Below are 21159 nucleotides of genomic sequence, written 5' to 3'. Positions count from 1 at the left end.
AAATTATGGTAAACAGTGTCCACTCCTTCCATGTACAATTGTCAATGCATTTGCTCATACAAACATTCTGTCAACAAAATTCCTTCATTAGTCAAAGTTCATTCAGGTACAGAGGTCTTATACCAAAAACCTAACCTGATAATAACATAAAAAGATGGCACATAAAAGAAAACAAGGAATAGTCACACTGTATGTACCTGTTGCTGCAAACAAGCATGGGTGGCGACTATTTTTCACTCGCAGGACCTTTTTCACCTTGTCCAGGATGTCATTGATCTGGGACAGAACGCTCTCCAGAGACACAGGAGATAAAGGGTTGCAATACTGATCAATTAAAACCGCACCTACAAAGGAAGTCACAAACATAGTAGTGAAGTCAATCTGGCTCAACTGAAAGTGATTTCTGGGAAGTTTTATATTATAAAAGTAAAAAAGGAGTGCATAATTAGTGCAACATCATATTAAGAATATCAGTTGAGGGAAAACTAAGTTCAACATGTGAGATGTAATTCTCTGTTCAGAGAGTTCTTGGATTGCTTCCTATAACCTATGGTATGCCAAAGAGTGTCACCTTTTTATCACAGTCTTCATCCACCAGACAAATTAATACCAATAGGCTCGAGACCGGTGAAGGCCAGTGATTCCCAAAGAAAAAGTGGGTGGAAGGACTGAATAACTCAAAGTAAGAGTCAATGAGGTGACTACTCACACTCACTTGAATGTCCTCAGCCTTCTTTTTTTCCATTCTAAGTGTTAGAAGACTCACACATCTAACAGAGTTGACATGATGGAGGACCAGCTCTAACAGGTTGTAAAAATTAAGAAGAAGAAGCAGGAACCCCACAATATAGGCAAACAGTGGGCCCTTTTAGGGGCAAGTACAGTGCACTAGTAGCTTTTAAGTATTTATAAATTGTGGAAACAAAAGATGCCCTCAATGGGTGTGCGCACATCTGAACTTTAAAGTAACTGCAATGTCTTATGTACAGATAAGTTTAAGACTGGCTGCAGCCATGTGGCGAGTTAGGCGAAATTCCACTACCGCCTATAACAATTGAAGTTAAGGAAAGTACTGACCTCACAGACTGTGCACTTTCCTCACACATTCCTATAAACATTCAGGTAATTCCTGAAATAGTGTCTCAGCAGGACAGTAGAGAAAGAATGATGGACACTTGGTTCCCGGTAAGTATACGTTTGTCTGTATTAAAGTGCATACAGGTCAACATAAGCTGCTTTCTGTATTATTTGTTCATACAGATGCACATTTCTTCAAAGAACATAGCAACACATCTTATAAGTGACAAAACAATGCCATAGGTTTAGAAACTATAAAGAACGCGACACGGAAACACGTGTTTCGACCCCAAGAAAATAGGTCGTCCTCAGGGCGTATGTCCAATTGGTGTTGCAATTTTAACTCAGTTGTTAGTCCAGCGAATAATGTGCAAGCATTTTATCATTTTCATTTCCCAAATATAATTTCAACGCAATATCATTTCATCAGATATAGTTCCACCACTATATCATTTCATTTGCCTAGGGAACAGGTGGAGGAGACAAAAAGGACCGGGGAGGAGAGTGGGAAAACAAAACATAAAAGAGAAAATCATTAGATGTATGACCTTTTTTTGTAAATCACTATATCATAAAGCTTGTGCGATTGCACCATTTGAAGTTGCCAGGAGTGACTGTTCGAGCAGCATATAGTTAGTGACATATTATCTCTCATATACAAATTCAATCTATTGATTTAACACTGGGAGCACAGCAGGTTTAGGTACAGGTTAGTGATTATAATTACCTAAAAGTTGGGCTTTAGGATTTCTATCTTGTGGCTGTTCAATTGGAGTATAGTCAAACGAAGAATTCTTGTGTAACACAGCGAGTCCACATGTTAATTTACGTGACTGCAAAATTGAGAAGTTACATGGGTCACATGAGGCTTCCGCTACATTTAGTATTATGAATTGCAATGGCAAAGTTATTATTACTATTTTTTAAAACGTTATAAAACACTCCATTTACCTGCACGGTATTTCGCTATCTTTGTCAGCCACTTTGCTGATTCGTTGAATACATGAAAACTGGTTTCCCTCTGACAAGATATATATGGCCGTAATGTATGGTGGTGAAGAAAGAGACAAACAAACAAAGTCCTATTCAGTGCCCTGAACTCCCATGTCTACTAATTCCTGGTAGATGCAATCGCCATGTCAGTCATTGTTGTGCACTCACCGGCAAGTATCAGATTGTAGCGTGCACAATGTCGGATGCCGTCGGGCTGTAGAACTGCGTCGGCAGGCAGTCTACGTATTTTAGCAACGGCAAGTGTCCGGTCAGGTGACTGGTCACATGGACACCGTTGCTAAGCAACTGGTAAGTATACCCGGAAGGGCTATGTGAAAAGCAACTCTAAAGAACAAAATGTTATGTTCCGATCATGGTCTACGTAGTGTAGTTAAAGGCAAAATTGCACCCGTGAGTAAGACATGATTCTGATCCACATATTTGACGTATGCTCATATTTTAGAAATGTTTGTATATATAAGGCAGCCCGTACTATTTTATATGCAAGATTACATGAAAGATTGTGCTAGCTCTACACGGATGAATTTTTGAAGAGTTGGGAACTAGTGTCCAAATAAGTAAAGCGCCTGTTAAGGGCGGAATATGAAAGAGTCTACCCGCTGTAACTAAACCTCTGCTGTCTCCAAGTCTCACACCTATTAATCTTCCCCCTTTGTGCGGTCTTATTCATTCCGGAACACTAAATATTTAGAGAGAAGGTACAATAGTTGTTTAAGAAGAAGTGTCTGACCAGATGCTCCGTTTTATATTTTCTGGACTGTTGGAGCTAAAGATATATACACCGAGTACTTTATGCATCTGCCAGAAGAAAATATGTAGAAGGTACGTTATGCATCCAATAGCTTCCTCCAGCATTACAGAGAAAATGTTCTTTTAATCTATAGAAAAACACTGAGCTCATGTTCCTGATTTAAACCCAGTGAGAGACAGCATAATTTACTTATTAGTTTGGCTTCCTGTTGCCGTAACAACAGCTCTCTGTCGCCACCTCTCAAATGTGGTTGAATCTGTAAAAGGCCAATAAATTTGATGTCTTTAGCGTTGTCCAGCTGGTGATGCTTTTGCCAGTGCGCGGCTAACGGAAGTCCGGTATCTTGACTGTTGAGATGGTGCAAGTCTTCACGTATCCGAAAACGAACTTCTCGGATTGTACATTTTCTTACACACACATTGGATGCCATAAATCACATATTTAGATCGACAGTTAATAAAATCCCGTATTGTGACTTTGAGCCCTCCATGGCAGATAAATTCCTTAGTGGGTGATAAGGCATACTGGCAAAATTTGCAAGAGCCACATTTGTAAAATCCTGACGGCTTGGTGCTCGCTGTGAGCCAGTTATCCTGTCTGATTGTCTCAGGTTTTAGAAATGAGGGACTCAGAAGGTTCTTCAAAGTGGTAGCTTTTGTAAAAATAATGTTTGGTCGCTCTGCAAGATAATTGGTCTAATCCGGATCTAAGAGCAGTATATGCCAATGTTTTTGAAGTATATAATACAGAAATGTACAGTTTTGTGAACATTGGGTGATAAAGCTCACATTTTTGGGGTAAGACATCTCATCCAATTTAGCCTTATCCTCCAAGAGTTTAGTCCTGTCAATCATTTCTAAAGATTCGTTAGTTTGTCTAATACGTTTTTTAGAGTACCCTCTTTCCTGAAATCTGTTGGCAATTGACTTACATTCTATGTTGTATGCTGTTTCTTTACTACAGTTTCTTTTTGAGCCGGAAATTCTCCCCTTGGTATGTTACAGATAACACTGCGTCTATGGCCGCTAGCAGCATGCAAAATAGAGTTCACTGCAGTTTCCTTTCTGTGCGTACACGTCTGGATAGTGTTCCGCTCAATGTTTATTTGTAGATCAAGGAACACTATGGCATTAGCATCCAAATGTGATGTGAAATGAATGCCAAAGGTATTGTCATTAAGGTAAAGCAGAAATGATTCAAAGTCTGCCTGGCTTCCTTCCCAAATCGCTAAAACATCATCAATATACCTTTTCCAGGAAATAATGTGATGTTTGTGAGGGTTATTATTGAAAATATATTTATCTTCAAAGTAGGCCATAAACAGATTGGCCAATGACGGGGCATATTTTGCACCTATGGCTATGCCTTTAGTCTGAAAGTAGTATTCACCATTGAAAATAAACTGATTGTGACTTAAGGTAAAGTCCAAGAAATTTCTAAGTAATTGCACATGTGTATGATGAGATGCTGAGAAAGTTCTGAAGCTGAAATCCAATGTTTCCAAAGCTAATGTATGGGGGATATATGTGTACAAGGCTGTAACATCAAGTGTCGCCAAATGATATGTTGGTTTCCAGGTAATTTTAGATAAAGACTGTAAAGTATGAGTAGTATCTTTTAAGTACGCTGGGATAGCAGGCACTAAAGTTTTGACACTGCTATCAATGTAATCAGCTAGTGCGTCTGTGTCCCCTCTTTGTCCACTCATTATAGGTCTAACAGCTAGTAATTCAAGAAACGGTTTGTGAACCTTCGGCAGGAAATAAATTGTTGGCATTAATGGTTTGGATACCATAAGAAAAGCTTTTTCTTCATCGCTCCAATCGGTGGAGATAATGTGATTGAAACATTCACAAAACAATTACCAATGAAATCCACAAACATATTGATGGTTCCCAATCCAGCTTTAGTAGCAAAAACAGTAATCTCACTAAAATGGAAAGATTGGCATTACAAGAATTACGGGGGCAATTTTGTCATCCTTAATAAAACTGATTACATTAAAATGGCTATGGAACACCTTTCCACCCCTGGCTGCTATAAAAAATTGACAGGTAATCCAACAGGCCAAACTTTGCGTGAACTTCAGATTCTGCTTCAACACTGGTATAGCCAAGGTTTACTGTCCGATGAAGAAAAGGCTTTTCTTATGGTATCCAAACCATTAATGCCAACAATTCATTTCCTGCCGAAGGTTCACAAACCGTTTCTTGAATTATCAGCTGTTAGACCTATAATGAGTGGACAAGGAGGGGCCACAGAAGCACTATCTGATTACATTGATAGCAGTATCAAAACTTTAGTGCCTGCTATCCCAGCGTACTTAAAAGATACTACTCATACTTTACAGTCTTTATCTAAAATTACCTGGAAACCAACATATCATTTGGCGACACTTGATGTTACAGCCTTGTACACATCTATCCCCCATACGTTAGCTTTGGAAACGTTGGATTTCAGCTTCAGAACCTTCTCAGCATCTCATCATACACATGTGCAATTACTTAAAAACTTCTTCGACTTTACCTTAAATCACAATCAGTTTATTTTCAATGGTGAATACTACTCTCAGAATAAAGGCATAGCCATGGGGGCAAAATATGCCCCGTCATTGGCCAATGTGTTTATGGCCTACTTTGAAGATAACTATATTTTCAATAATAACCCTCACAAACATCACGTTATTTCCTGGAAAAGGTATATTGATGATGTTTTAGGGATTTGGGAAGGAAGCCAGGCAGACTTTGAATCATTTCTGCTTACCTTAATGACAATACCTTTGGCATTCATTTCACAACACATTTGGATGCTAATGCTATAGTGTTCCTTGATCTACAAATAAACATTGAGCGGAACACTATCCAGACCTGTACGCACAGAAAGGAAACTGCAGTGAAATCTATTTTACATGCTGTTAGCAGCCATAGACGCAGTGTTATCCGTAACATACCAAGGGGAGAATTTCTCAGATCAAAAAGAAACTGTAGTAAAGAAACAGGATACAACATAGAATCCAAGTCAATTGCCAACAGATTTCAGGAAAGAGGGTACTCTGAAAAACTTATTAGACAAACTACCGAATCTTTAGAAATGATTGACAGGACTAAACTCTTGGAAGATAAGGCTAAATTGGATGAGATGTCTCACCCCAAAAATGTGACCTTTATCACCCAATATTCACAAAACAGTAAATTTCTGTATTATATACTTCAAAAACATTGGCATATACTGCTCTTAGATCTGGATTTGACCAATTATCTTGCAGAACGACCAAACATTATTTTTACAAAACCTACCACTTTGAAGAACTTTCTGAGTCCCTCATTTCTAAAACCTGAGACAATCAGACAGGATAACTGGCTCACAGCGAGCACCAAGCCGTCAGGATTTTACAAATGTGGCTCTTGCAATTTTTGCCAGTATGCCTCATCACCCACTAAGGAATTTATCTGCCATGGAGGACTCAAAGTCACAATACGGGATTTTCTTAACTGTCGATCTAAATATGTGATTTATGGCATCCAATGTGTGTGTAAGAAAATATACATTGGGAGTACAATCCGAGAAGTCTGTTTTCGGATACGTCAAGACTTGCACCATCTCAACAGTCAAGATATCAGACTACCGTTTGCCGCGCACTGGCAAAAGCATCACCAGCTGGACAACGCTAAAGACATCAGATTTATTGGTCTTTTACAGATTCAACCACATTCGAGAGGTGGCGACAGAGAGCTGTCGTTACGGCAACAGGAAGCCAAACTAATATGTAAATTACGCTGTCTCTCACTGGGTTTAAATCAGGAACATGAGCTCACTTTTTTTCTATAGATTAAAAGAAAATTTTCTCTGTAATGCTGGAGGAAGCTATTGGATGCATAACGTACCTTCTACAGATTTTCTTCTGGCAGATGCATAAAGTACTCGGTGTATATATCTTTAGCTCTAACAGTCCAGAAATTATAAAACAGAGCATCTGGTCAGACACTTCTTCTTAAACAACCATTGTACCTTCTCTCTAAATATTTAGTGTTCGGGAATGAATAAGACCGCACAAAGGGGTAAGATTAACAGGTGTGAGACTTGGAGACAGCAGAGGTTTAGTTACAGCGGGTAGACTCTTTCATATTCCGCCCTTACCAGGCGCTTTGCTTATTTTGACACTAGTTCCCAACTCTTCAAAAATTCATCCGTATAGAGCTAGCACGATCTTTCATGCAATCTTGCATATAAAATAGTATGGGCTGCCTTATATATACAAACGTTTCTAAAATATGAGCATACATCAAATATGTGGATCAGAATCATGTCTTATTCACGGGTGCAATTTTGCCTTTAACTACACCACGTAGACCATGATCGGAACATAACATTTTGTTCTTTAGAGTTGCTTTTCACATAGCCCTTCCGGGTATACTTACCAGTTGCCTAGCAACGGTATCCATGTGACCAGTAACCTGACCGGACACGTGCCGTTGCTAAAATACGTAGACTGCCTGCCGACGCAGTTCTACAGCCCGACGGCATCCGACATTGTGCACGCTACAATCTGATACTTGCCGGTGAGTGCACAACAATGATTGACATGGCGATTGTATCTACCAGGAATTAGTAGACATGGGAGTTCAGGGCAGTGAATAGGACTTGGTTTGTCTCTTTCTTCACCACCATAGATTACGGCCATATATATCTTGTCAGAGGGAAACCAGTTTTCATGTATTTAACGAATCAGCAAAGCGGTTGACAAATAAAGATAGCGAAATACTGCGCAGGTAAATGGAGTGTTTTGTAATGTTTTAAAAAAATATTAATAATAACTTTGCCATTGCAATTAATACTAAATGTAGCAGAAACCTCATGTGACCAATGTAACTTCTCAATTTTGCAGTCATGTAAATTAACATGTGGACTCGTTGTGTTACACAAGAATTCTTCGTTTGACTAAACTCCAATTGAACAGCCACAAGACAGAAATCCTAAAGCCCAACTTTTAGGTAATTATAATCACTAACCTGTACCTAAACCTGCTGTGCTCCCAGTGTTAAATCAATAGATTGAATTTGTATATGAGAGATAATATGTCACTAACTATATGCTGCTCGAACAGTCACTCCTGGCAACTTCAAATGGTGCAATCGCACAAGCTTTATGATATAGTGATTTACAAAAAAAGGTCATACATCTAATGATTTTCTCTTTTATGTTTTGTTTTCCCACTCTCCTCCCATGTCCTTTTTGTCTCCTCCACCTGTTCCCTAGGCAAATGAAATGATATAGTGGTGGAACTATATCTGACGAAATGATATTGTGTTGAAATTATATTTGGGAAATGAAAATGATAAAATGCTTGCACATTATTCGCTGGACTAACAACTGAGTTAAAATTGCAACACCAATTGGACATACGCCCTGAGGACAACCTATTTTTTTGGGGTCGAAACACGTGTTGGCGTGTCGTCGTGTTCTTTATAGTTTCTAAACCTATGGCATTGTTGTGTCACTTATAAGATGTGCTGTTATGTTCTTTGAAGAAAGGCGTGTCGTCGTGTTCTTTATAGTTTCTAAACCTATGGCATTGTTCTGTCACTTATAAGATGTGTTGCTATGTTCTTTGAAGAAATGTGTATCTGTACGAACAAATAATACAGAAAGATCTTATGTTGACTTGTATGCACTTTAATACAGACAAACGTATACTTACCGAGAACCAAGTGTCCATCATTCTTTCTCTACTGTCCTGTTGAGACACTATTTCAGGAATTACATGAACGTTTAAAGGAATATGTGAGGAAAGTGCGCAGTCTGTGAGGTCAGTACTTTCCCTAACAACACTAGTAGCTTTTATATCATCAGGAAAGGGAAAAGGGATTTAAAATAAGAGCCATGATGTAGGCAGTTTGGTGTGATTACTGGCCTGCCGAGAAAAGAGACAACCACTTCAGTACTCAAATGCTTGGGGCAGTTGGGATGACCCACTGATTAAAGGATTATGAATATTCCACAATGGTTTGGGAATAAAAGAGAAAGCATTTACCGGAACACACAATCACCCATATCGGCCTATATACCCACAGACCCAGTGCAGCAGGTGATGAGAGGTTGTGAAGGGCAGCCAGGAAACTGCCTATGACACTAATCAAAACTCAGCTAGGTCTCACAAAGTGCCCATTATTGATCTCTCAGTTTTCTTGAAGTACTCTAGATGGTGGCAAGCCCCAACAAAAAAGGGCTCTGCTGTAGTTCACAGCTTTGCACAAATATTCCACAATAAATGATCAGATCAATTTCACTTTTCACATCTGGTACATGCAAAGATAAATTTCAACAGGAACAGATTCTTCAGTTCCACCGTGGACTGATTTTTGTTTGTCTGTTCCAAAACAGACAAATCGGAAGGTGTGATCTTATTATTCAAATAGCCACATACTCATGAACTATTGAACATGCACTTTTTTGTTCGAAGATCAAACTGTCTGACCTCCAGACCACTGATTAACACTATCAATTTGTGCTGAAGATGCCTATGGGTCATGGCCGTGAAGATGGCTCAGGTATGAGCGCGGAACTTGTTAATATATATATATACATGTGGCAAAGCAATTTATTTACATGTTCGAAATAAATTATATGGGGAAAACAATTCCACATGTTAAACCATTCCCGGTGGAAATTAATCTATATGAAACAATTAATTTCACACAAACAAGTTGCTATATAGCTTACACGAAGGGAAGAGCTTGGAGATAGGACAAATATTCTATGTAAACAAGGGAACGACGACACAATGATAATTGATAAATAACAAATGCAAACTTGGAAATGTAACCGAATATAAGTTCCAGGATACAAATCTACATGCCAGGCCTTGGGAACAATTGGATGTATATCTAAAAAAACAGACTAATCCCTTACATAAGTCGGACAAGTGTAATAATAATCAATGGCCTGAATATTTACAATTTGTGTGATTTTTTCAAAAAAGGTTTTCATATTTTTAAATGTTGGCCAGCATATTGACAATACTTTTTGCAATTGCTTGATATTTAAAAAAAATCAAAACACAATTCATTATAAAAAAATATTATTGCATTAATATGCCTTTGCCAGTTTGGAAAATGTCCAAAGAGTTCTAAAATAAGAATTATTTGTTAAGCAACTCATGCGGGAACCCTCTTCAGGATGACAACAGTTGTGAATGTGTAACTATTGTTCTTATTCAAGGAAGTAATATATCTATGAATTAAAAATAAACCCCTTTGCATCAACTCCTTTTGCTGAATGTATCTTCACAAGGTTCTCAGAGGGGAAAGCTGAAATCATGACTGCATTTCATACCTTCTAGGAGAGACTGCTTGTCTGGCGAACGCTGCAGGAATGATTTCAAGCTCTTCAGGATATTCTGCTGCCGGAGAAAGTAAAGGATCTTTTTGGCATAGTATTTCAGCGTCAAGGCCTTCCTGGGGAGGAGACAATTGTGTGTATTTATTTGTATTTATTTGATTTATTAGGCTCTTTCGCCCAAGTGTTGTACATACAATGTAAAATACAGTACAAACAATCAAAGTATCAAACAAAAGATTCAACCAAAAGTAGGGGAATTAGTAGAGAGGAGACAGGTTTTGAGGGTAGTTTGAAAGAGAGAGTAGGAAGGAATGGTTCAAATGTGTAGTGGTAGGGTATTCTAAAACTTGGGAGCAAGAAGACCAAACAAACAGAAACGTGATCGAGCGCAAGGGGGCTTGGAGACAGATAGAAGGAACTGGGATTGAGAGTAGAGAGGATGGGGTGGATATACATAGAAACCAAGGAGCATAGATATCCCGGTAACAGCCCATGGACACATTTAAAAGTGATACAGAGGAAACCGAATTTCAGACGAGCTTTGAAGTATAACCAGCGAAGAGAAAGAAGGGCAGAAGAAATAGAAGAGCGTTGGGTAATAGAACAAAGGGTGCGAACAGTAGGGTTAAAGATAGAGCGCAAAGGAGCCAGATGGGAAGCGGGGAGACCAAGAAGATGATTGGAACAATACCAAAGATGAGAGAAGACAAGAGAATTGATCAACAGTTTAGTAGCATGGAAAGTGAGGAAAGAACAAACCTTTTCTAATATTAAATAGATGATAATGACAAGATTGTGCAGTGTTGGAGATATGTGAAGTGAAGGAAAGAGGAGTCGAAAATAAGGCGCAGGTTGCGGGCAGAAGAAGTCAAGGAAGAAAAAAAGGCAGAAAACTGCTATAAGGGGGAGAAGGGAAGTGAGAAAGTAGAGGCTGGAAAAAAGAACATTTCCGTCTTTGAGGCGTTTAGATGGAAAAAACAAGAGTGCACCCATGTTTAGATGGCAAGCAATCAATCAGAAATAACAGAGTGCAAAGAATCAGGAAAGCAGTAGATGGAGATGAATAGTTGGAGGTCATCTGCATAGAAGTGTGCTGACAGCACCAAAAGAGGAGACGATAACAGAAAGAGGAGCAGTGTGTAAAGAGAAAAGGAGGGTACCTAAAACTGAGCCCTGAGGGACTCCCTGAGCAAGAGGAAATGGTGGGAATTGGATCCACCCCACCCAGGAAACAGAAAAAGAGCAATCAGAGAGGTAGGGCCTTAACCAAGACAGAGTGGTGCCAGACAAACCAAGTGAATGTAGAGCCGAAAGTAAGGTGCAGTGATCCAGTGTGTCAAAGGCCGCAGAGAGATCAGGAAGAATATGAATAGAAGAGAGCTCAGAGTGTCTAACAGATAGCAAAGAATTAGAGATAGAAAGAAGTGCAGGTTCCGTAGAATGGAGCAGGCATAGGCCAGATTGAGAAGGTGGAAGAAGACAGTAAAGGTCAGGATGAGACCTGAGTGTTAACCACCCATTGTAAGATCTTGCACAGTTAGGAAAGAAGAGAAATAGGACAATAGGAGCTGCGGAAGTGACCAGAGAGGAGTTTGAGTGTGAGAATAGTGAGAACTGTGAAGTCAGCAAGAAAAGTGGCAGAGGAGAAAGAGATGTTGATTAATTTAGATAAGCTAGTAGACATGGAAAGAGCTTAGTGATGAGAGTAGATGGAATGGGATCAAGAGGAGAGGCCGTAGGTTGAACACATGCAAGATAGCGGGCAGTATGACATTCAGATATAAGCGAGAATGAGGAGAAAGAAGAAGGTGACGAAGGAACAGTAATCGAAGATGAATTATCACTAGATGAGGAGGCGGCTTGTAAAAGTGTGAGCTTAGAGATGAAAATGTTTGCAAAGACAGAGGGGGAGAGTGAGGAGGAAAGAGAAGGATCAAGAGCATGCCTCAAAGTGAAGCACAGTGAACAGATGTCTGGTGTTAGCCATGGTTGAGGAGTTTATCCAGAGGGATGGAAAGAACATACTGGATAGTGGAAACGAGTGCCGTAACTACAGGGAGAGAAGAAAAGTTTGCAAGGGGAGGAAGATAGGAAAGAAGAGTAGGGGGGAAAACAGAAGTGTTGAACGGACGAAGATTCTGACGCAGAAAGGTTTGCTTACAGGCAAGAGGGACAGAAGGTGTATGCGTAGTGTATGAGAAAGAAAGGTTATCTGAGAGAACAAAAAGGATAGACAGAGACAGGTGAAGACGAGGGAAGAGAAGAAAAGAGGTCAAGAGATGAGCCAGAAGAGTGCGAGGGTAATAGGAGGAAGTAGGGCATTGGAACAGAGTGTAGGAGTCCATAACAGCAATAAAAGGATGGAGGTTGAAATCACCAAGGAGAAAGAGTACAAGGAAGGGGTAAGAGGACTGAAAGTAAGGAGTCCAAGTCAGAGCAAAAGGTTGAGAGGGTGCTGGGAAGGCGATAAAGGATGATAAATTAAATGTCATAAGGTTTAGAAAAGGAGATAATGGTATTCGAAGGAGGGTAAAAGAGGAAGAGAAACAGAAGTGGAGGAAACAGAGAAAGAAGAGTTGAAAAATATACCAGTCCCACCACCCCTACCAACTGGACGTGGGGAGTGGTAAAAACTGGATGAACATTTGGTCATAGAAGCAGAGGTGATAGTGTCAGAGAGAGAGATGCAGCAGGGGTCGAAATTAAGATTGGATACGCAGGAGCCAAAAGCAGCTCCAAGGAACCAGCAAAACTAGCTACCACAGGGTAACAAGGAGCTAATACATAGCATTCTGCAAATCTAACTTCCACCTAAGAAGCAAACATATAATTGTTTCCATAATTTAAGGCCCTTTATGATTTAAATGTTGTAAAGAGGTGTCTTAATGCTTATTTATAGATTGTCCCACATGCACAGAGTTACACTGACACAGGCGTTTGGTAGCTCCTGGTAGCTGTTGGTGCCAAGATAAGCTGGCTCTTCTAGGCTAGAAGCAGGAGCTAAATAGCTCTCAAGTCCCCTCGTTTTCGAACCCTGTGCAGGTCTCTGTGAGGAAATGAAATTGTAAGTTGAGATAGGAAAATGTATCAAGGAGAAGATGAGTTTTGTTACAAGTAGAGCAAGCATTAAGAAGGCCAATAGTAAGGGGGTGGGGGTCTTGATGAGGGAAATATGTGAAAGGTTGGAGAGATTTTGTTAGTGGTAGTAATAAGGTGTGGAGGGGTGGGTATTCCAGTGAACTGGAATACAGGAAGGCATGATTGGGAGCGAGAGAACAGCAGCAGCTAGAACAAACTGGTTTGTTGTGGTAAGTGATCAGCCAATGAGGGGACAATAGGACAAGGTAAGCCACATTACTGTGCATTCGAAAACAGAGAATAGGAAAATAAGGTTTTGCTGCACGTTACACCTACATTTTATGTGGGTGATGTGTTAGGGTATTAAATTAGGTGAAGGGAGTATGTGTGGATCTGCAGGAGTGTGGGTGGGTCTCTCCCAGATATAATTGCACAACAAAATTGACATTTTCGAATTCGGTATTTTTGAATTTGCAGTAATCACACGGATCCCCAAGGTTTTAGGGGAAAGATAGTCCCGGTCAGGGAGAGTAGGCTGGAGTGACTTAATGGAAAGCAACATGATTAAAGTGTAAGTCTCATGGCAGGTAGCAACTAAGTGTACAGGATGCTCCAGTCACAAACAGGATGGTCAGAGCCCTTAAAACAAGAGCCCTTTGAGTAGGACAGCAAGGTATGTGGACGCCCTATGCCGTCCCATGGTTGTCAGGTGACTGCTGCAGCTTGCCACAGGGAGGGGCCGGGCCAATACACAGCCTGTGGCAGCAGCAGGGAAGCAGTCAGAGGCAAAGGTGGAGGGAAAGCCTCCTCTCCTCTATGCAGGCAGGCAGATGGAAAAAGTCTGGCAGTCACATCGTCAGAAATGACATCCGACATGTGAAAAGAATGAATTCATTAAGAGCCCTCAAACCCAGCCATTGGGAAGGCTGATCTTCATAGCTAATAACCCCAGTTTCCACAAGAAACATTGAACTGGTAGAGCAACCATTAAGGAAGGTGGGGCTAAAAGGAGTAACTGCTCAGGAACCATACAGACCATCCAGCTTATAGCGATTTTGCGATCCCGCAAAATGCAGCGAAAATGGCAGTTTTGTGCAAAAATAGCACCTTTTAAATTTATTTATTTTTTTAAATTATTCTGCAAAAATTACTGTTTGAAAAAAAATATTCAGGGTGCCAGGGTCTCAATTTTTTTTTTTCGCAAGAAATGAAATGCGCCAACGCATTTCATCACTTGCGCCCAAAAATAGAGCAGCCCAATCCACAAGGGACACATGAATGGGCCATTTTATATATGCACCCATTCAGATGGCCTTTTTCACCTCCTTCATCAAATAAAGTGGTGTTTCTGCCAATTTAAAATTGCATCACTCATTTCCAAGCAAGATGCGCTTTTAACTGTGTAGAAATTGTAGGCAACCCTACGCACACGGGATGTGTGGTTGCTACTGCATGACAGGGTCTTTTCTGACCCTATCATGCATTCCTTTAAGGTATGAACCGCTGCTGTGTCGCTTGCATTTCTGTTCCTCAAACAGGATAAAAATGCATTTTTTGGGTCACATTTTACAGTGGCAGGCCCCTAAAGGGGCTGTCCCTGTGAAAGGCGCTGGGAGCTTGCAGAACACTGTCGGGAGAGCGATTCTATTCAAGGTACTACCCATTTTGATGGCAAAAATTGATCTGGTACAATTTGACCTATTTACTCTAGTACTATTCGATCGATTTTTATAAATACGGAACATGTGTTGCGGGGGTGTCACCCGCTCCCCAAGTTCAGTATTATTTGGGTAAGGGGGTTGCAGGGGTGTTCCCCACTTTTGAAAATTGGAGGCGGGGACAGAAAAAAAAGAAAATAACGAAAAAGGGACCCTGCGAAGTCAGATCCGACCCGCGTTAGAGGGACGGATCTGAAAACGCAGGGTTGCAGGGGAAGCGGCAGCGACCAAGCAGTTAAGTAGGGGAGAGGGTGGTGGTGAAAGGTACATTTTGGGTTGTTTGGCTGAAGTGCAAATCAATTCGCGGCGAAATGGACTACTGTCAATTCCGCCGCCAATAATTACACTTCGGTCAAACAACCCAGAACACCATTCAAGGCAGCTGGGCAGCGCACAATTTGCGCTACAGTTCAAGCCTGTGGAAATGCGCCAGTCACCTTTGAGAATAAGGTGACCTGCTCATTTCCAAAAATGGGTTGTCTAAAAATAGCATATCCTCGGCTCCATTTTTAAATGCCCCATTTTTTGAGGGTCTGGATCAAAATCTACATTTAAAAAAAATAAAAAAATCGTTACACTATGAGAGGGAAAGGAGAGAGAGAGAGAGGGAGAGTGATGGGTGAGATGTGAAGTGATAGGCAAGACAGCAGAGGGAGAGCAGTGGGCCAGAGGAGGAAGCGGTGCACAAGAGAGCAGAGGAAGCAGTGATGTGATGGGCCCGAAATCTGAGAGCGAGCGGAGGTTACAGAAAGTAGAGGGAGCGTGTGGTCAGTGAGCCAGAAAGCAGAGAGGAAGCGGTGGGCCGGAAAGAGGCAGTGAGCTGCAGATTGGGAAAAAGGATGAGGGAAGAGTGCGATAGAATGGGAGAAAGGATGCAAGATGCAGAAGCATCACAAAAGAATTGAGGACTGTATATTGTGGGAGGAATTGTAGAATGTAAGGTGTGAGTTGGGAGTATGATTGGGAGTGTGGCAGGTGATGGGCACTGCATATTGTGACTTGACAGTGTGATATAGCACATGAGTATTTGTATGACAGAGTGAGAGGTTCAGGAATGCAAGTTGTGATGGGGAGTTGATGAGATGTGTGGTGTGTGTTGGTGAGAGAGGTGTGTGGGTGTTTGGGGGATTGGAGAACATAGAAGGGGAATATTTTCAGCATTACAACTGATAATGATCAATTTAGTTAATACTATTAAATAGGCATGCACATTAAACCAAGAATGTAGCCAAATCAAAAACTGTTCTGCCAAGCCAGAGACATCTGGGACTCTTCCTATTAAATTAATACAAAAGATACATAATAATGATACCCTGGCTCTCTTGTAGCCTTGCACTCTGCCTGTTTCCTGCAATGTGGCAATCTTACACCCTCCAGTTAATACAAAATGTCCCGCAAAAATGCCACAATAAATAAAGATTTGTGCCGCAAAATGTGCCGTTTCATGCCGCAAAATTTGCCATTTCATGCCGCAAAATCCTGGAAGGTCTGATAAAAGGTTAGATGAAGTGCCAGCTTGCTTAAAACCCCATAAAAGCATCACCAAAGACAGGGCACACTTTAAAAACATCATGACAGCCCACCACACCTGGACTGAGTCTGCCCAGAACAAATAATGCAGGATCGACTTATAACATCGAAAACATTGGCCCTGCAAAACTGTTTTCAATGTATGCTTTCTTATCGACGAGAACGCGGGGCAGAACAAGAAATAATACACTTCTTTCGCCGCATCACAAAATAGGCATGATTGGTCCACCTCCCTCTCCCTTGGACTAAAACGCCACCACTGCTCTCACATGAATACAATTAAAACAAGTCCTAGTAACGAGAATACGCTCAGAGGGATTCTGGAGACCCTTGGTCAAAAACGGTTCGATTCCCCCAAACTCTAAGCCAGTGACTATCAGGCTGAGAAGCAACAAGGTCACCCAGAAACCAACAATCCAGTTCTTGGTTCACTTCAAAGTTGGGGGTAGACCTGGGTAACCCCAATATTCTCTTGAAAATGTGTTCTCAACCACCTGTACAGACTCAGTCTTACTGAAACACACAACTCCATCCCACACCTAGCCACAGAGGTGGCTTTAGCATTACAGACCTTAAGCACAAGCTCCACCGGCTTTAATTTAAACAAGCCCAAGCTCTGGCAATCCCCCGAATTTCCTGTTTAAATCTCACGGTCTGCCTCTCAACATGAGCTTCAGCACCCAAATTCAAGGCAAATCTAACTCCCAGGTAATCAGAATTGTACACTCTAGGGATTACCTCCCCCTTGCTATATATTGCAGGAAACTTTGGCGGACGCTTCCCCCTAGAGAAGACCATAACAGCCTACTTCTGGCCATTTATTTTTAGCCTCAGTGTGTCCATAAATTGAGAATAATCATCTACAAGAAACTGTAGGGCTCTGGGTGTGTGGGTGAGCAAAACCATATCATCTGCATAAAGCCAGTAGGGGCAAACGCCTATTGCCCAACCTAGGAATGTCTAGGGTGGATTTAAGTAGATGGTTGTGTAGAGGAGAAGCTGAATGCCTCTGCAGGAAGTCCCGCCCCCACGCGTCCTATATGTTAGAAGCCAGAGATCGTGACATGCACGACAGCAGTGATGGTGCCTATTCCACGGACAGCCTTCGAGAAAAGGTATCCATTGAGAAGACCCTATGTGATGTATCACCGTAGAGATGAGAGTTGGAGGAGATCCCGAAGGAATATGAAGACAAAAGAAAGAAGTGGTGACGTCACGAGGGAAGAGTGTGGCGCACTAAGAAGAGTGGCTGAAGAAGAGAATGTATGGACCTTATAGAATGTGATGACAAAATAAGGAATCAAGTAAACTCTCATATGCCGGATGAAAATTGCACGTCTGAAGAGCACTGCAGAAAATGCAAGCCGTTTTATAACAGTACTGATGCAGCAACACAAGTAGACTAAGTAATCTTAAAGGCTAGCTATACGTAGTGAATAGACTGCAGGCGGTGCTGCCATTATATAGAATTCAGGACATAGGTGTCACTTATTTAGTAAGCACAGACCCACGGAGAAGGAAGGATTGGAAAGCTGTGTCACAGCAACATTAAGCTAATAGCATGGAAAGGCCTGGATGAGATGTCTGGCCTGGTGTCAAAGGATGGAGCGGCCAAGAACTGTTTATGTATCCTTGAAGAACAGTAAACGTGAGACGCTGAATCAGCCCTTGTTAAAGGTGCAAAGGAAGAACACTATGGAGGTGCCAGGTTTATTAATTGAAGACAATTAAATGCTGCAAAACAGGCCGAAATACGGTCTCCTGTCACGCGAGTCAATGATGGAAACAGGATTTGTGCATGCAGACCTGAACTCTGATAAGAGTGTGCCCATAATCCTTTATATTCCCAGGAGCAAGGATACTTTTGCAAGGCCAAGTTCATATCAAAGACAATCTGAATGGCAGAAGGCATAAGCGATGAGAGATGTTGGGCTAATTGGGTGGGGAGACACAGTCAAGTCCACCCACTGACACCTGGGGTACCAGCTCACGTGCTGATAGTGAGCCGAATGTTACAGAAGGGCACGAGCGTGCCAACCAATTGTAGAGGGCCATATAACGAAGGGCCTTATAGTTTGAGAGCCAATGATATACTGTGTACCTAATAACCGATGAAGATGACTTGCAATAGGGGTGGGCATAAGTTGTCCACCTGACTGTAGAGAACCAATCAAAACCCGTCCCTATATAGAAAGTATACTTAGATGTTCCCCTTACACCAACCACAACACCTCGTAGATTTTTCTGGTTTGCCATGTAGTATGACGTCCCGTATGACAAGTTTTTACTATAAAAGTGTATATTTTTAAGAAATGCTTCGGGAGAATGCACTACAACATTTGTTGATGTCCATTGTAACTTTCTGTTTAAGACAATTGACAATAAAACAGTCAGATGAGACTTTGCCAACTTCCTGAGTCGGTCTGATTATTTGATGCAAGAGTTATTCTGCATCCCATCCATGCATGACACAGCCATGACGCAACCCACCATCTACATGGAAAAATGAAGTGCAATGTCCAGAGACCCCACTCCTCACACAAGCCACTGTCGAGAGATGTAATCTCTCCAAGAGGTCCACCAAAGTGGTAGGGATATTCATGGATCTGAGCACACGCCACAACTTGCCATGATCAGCCTTGTCGAAAGCAGTGCTCAGATCCATGAAGACCAACAGAAATAGGCTCCTCCTTAATAAATAAAGAATGTGCCGCCACCAAATAAAGGTTCGGGACCTGCTCTGCCTTCCAAGCCCTGGTCTAAAACCTAGCTGGATAGGGGAGAGAATATTAGTACTCTCTAACCAGGTCTGCAACTCCACAAGAGAGTCTTCCCAAAAATCTTAAACATGCAGTCTAAAAGAGAAATTGATCTATACGATGCTGGTAGGACCCATGAGACAGAGTACCACCTTCACAGATCGTATTGAACCCCAAAGTCAAAATCTGGGCCAAGAGGTCCAGTTCCGCCAAAAACAAATCGGAATGAACATTATCTGGGCCAGGGGCCTTATTTCTAGCTTGACATTTTATAGCTGTCAGAATTTCCTCAACTGTAAAATAATGTTATTTTCCATCACAGAAGATAACTTTTTGGGATCCAAGGCTACTAAACGATCAATATCCACCTTCACGCATCCACCACTATACAAGGAGGAATATTGGGCCACCCAATCCTGGTCCGCAACCATCACAGAGGCGCCACTCTGCTTAAATTTGTAAAAGGCCACATTATTTACAATGTCCCAAAAAAGCTTAGCATTATTGGTCACAGAAGAATTCACCCACTCCTCCCAAAGACTGCATCAATTTTAGATTTTGTAACCACGATGGCTTTCTTTTAGGTCGCCCGAGCCATAATTAGATCATACTTTGTGGACAGAGGATTCTTCAGGATTTTCAGCAGAAAGGACTTGGACTTCGTACAAAGAAGCTAAAAAACAACATTAATAAAGTCTTGGCGGAAAATGAACAAGAAACTGGATTTGAATAAATCTATTCAAACTATACTCTGTAAATACCATCAGTAACTATAGAGAACGAAAGGAGTGTGGAGGACCAACAAAACTAAATAAATAAGCCTGATCTAGTGAAATGGACTAACCAGAAAGGAAGAAGCAGAAGTAGTACTCAGCAAGGCAAAAAATGGTAAAGCAGCAATCCCTAAGTAGTGTGCCATCAATGTTGATTAACAAACCTGGGAAACTATTTAATGAAGTCAGAACTATGAAGAGTTGTACCCGAGCTATAGTACATGGCTACAATAAGCCTCTGCCTTGAAAAAGGAAAGAGCCTATGAAATGAAAATCATATTGACCCATATCACTGCCGAATACCTACTCCTGACGTTACACATACATATTGTCAGGAAGAATTAATATAATTCTGCTGGGATTGATTTTTCAACAATAGGGATTGTTCCATGGAAAGATTTACATGATCTGACTGGAAGCTATGGATTTCCTTTAAGATTTAAAGAACACCATTGGCAGCATTATGGTCAATGCAGAAAAGGATTTTGATGATGACAATTTCTATGGCAACATGTGTGAAAAGATTATTAGGCCTAGAGCTCACAAAGTGCCTGGATATGCATTAACAGAGAACTAATAGTGGACATTAATACACAACATGTGACCAGAAAGGATGCCCATGTATATACTAATCCTTCCGGAGATGCTCACTTCTGCACACTTCAAGCACAAAACAAAATAATCATTATAAGTGCAGGTAAGACATACAATTCTACCCAGAACAATTCTACCTACAATCAACTATACTTTTAATAATCTTCTAACAAAATGTATTATTTTCACATCATTTTTGAAGCCTTGCAAAACATTGTTCAAATGGTATTACAAAACACTGAATACATAATAAGGAAGCAAATCAAATGGAAGGAGTGCTAGAAAGTGAAGTGTTGTGTTTAAACACTTACCTACGAAATGCAAATGACATTAGAGCCCAAGAGGAAAATAATGAAGATTTATAAAAACAATCAAAAACATATTTAGAATTCCTCTGAAAAATCACTGACATGCATGTTTCAATCCTAAGAAACATTTAGACTGGATCTTCATCAGGGCAAAACTTCCCTCACATTATTTCCAAAATATCTTAAGGCTTATGCAAGACACAATATTCAGATATTTAC

The 21159-nt window shown here is 40.9% G+C and overlaps 1 protein-coding gene across 1 annotated transcript in view; it reads right to left on the bottom strand.

Annotated features, from left to right (window-relative positions):
- The window catches only part of FBXO21 (F-box protein 21), a 580830-nt gene that overhangs the window by 413092 nt on the left and 146579 nt on the right, over positions 1-21159 (bottom strand). The window contains exons 4-5 of the mRNA XM_069619209.1: positions 10175-10296; positions 198-344 (exon numbers count right to left, since the gene is read on the bottom strand). Coding sequence (XP_069475310.1) covers positions 198-344; positions 10175-10296 — 269 coding nt within the window. The remainder of the gene's footprint in view (positions 1-197; positions 345-10174; positions 10297-21159) is intronic.

The sequence above is a fragment of the Ambystoma mexicanum genome, chromosome 10 (assembly GCF_040938575.1).
Source record: "Ambystoma mexicanum isolate Mex_15411 chromosome 10, UKY_AmexF1_1, whole genome shotgun sequence".
NCBI classification, from domain to species: domain Eukaryota; kingdom Metazoa; phylum Chordata; class Amphibia; order Caudata; family Ambystomatidae; genus Ambystoma; species Ambystoma mexicanum.
This window is presented reverse-complemented; position numbering and strand designations above follow the sequence as displayed.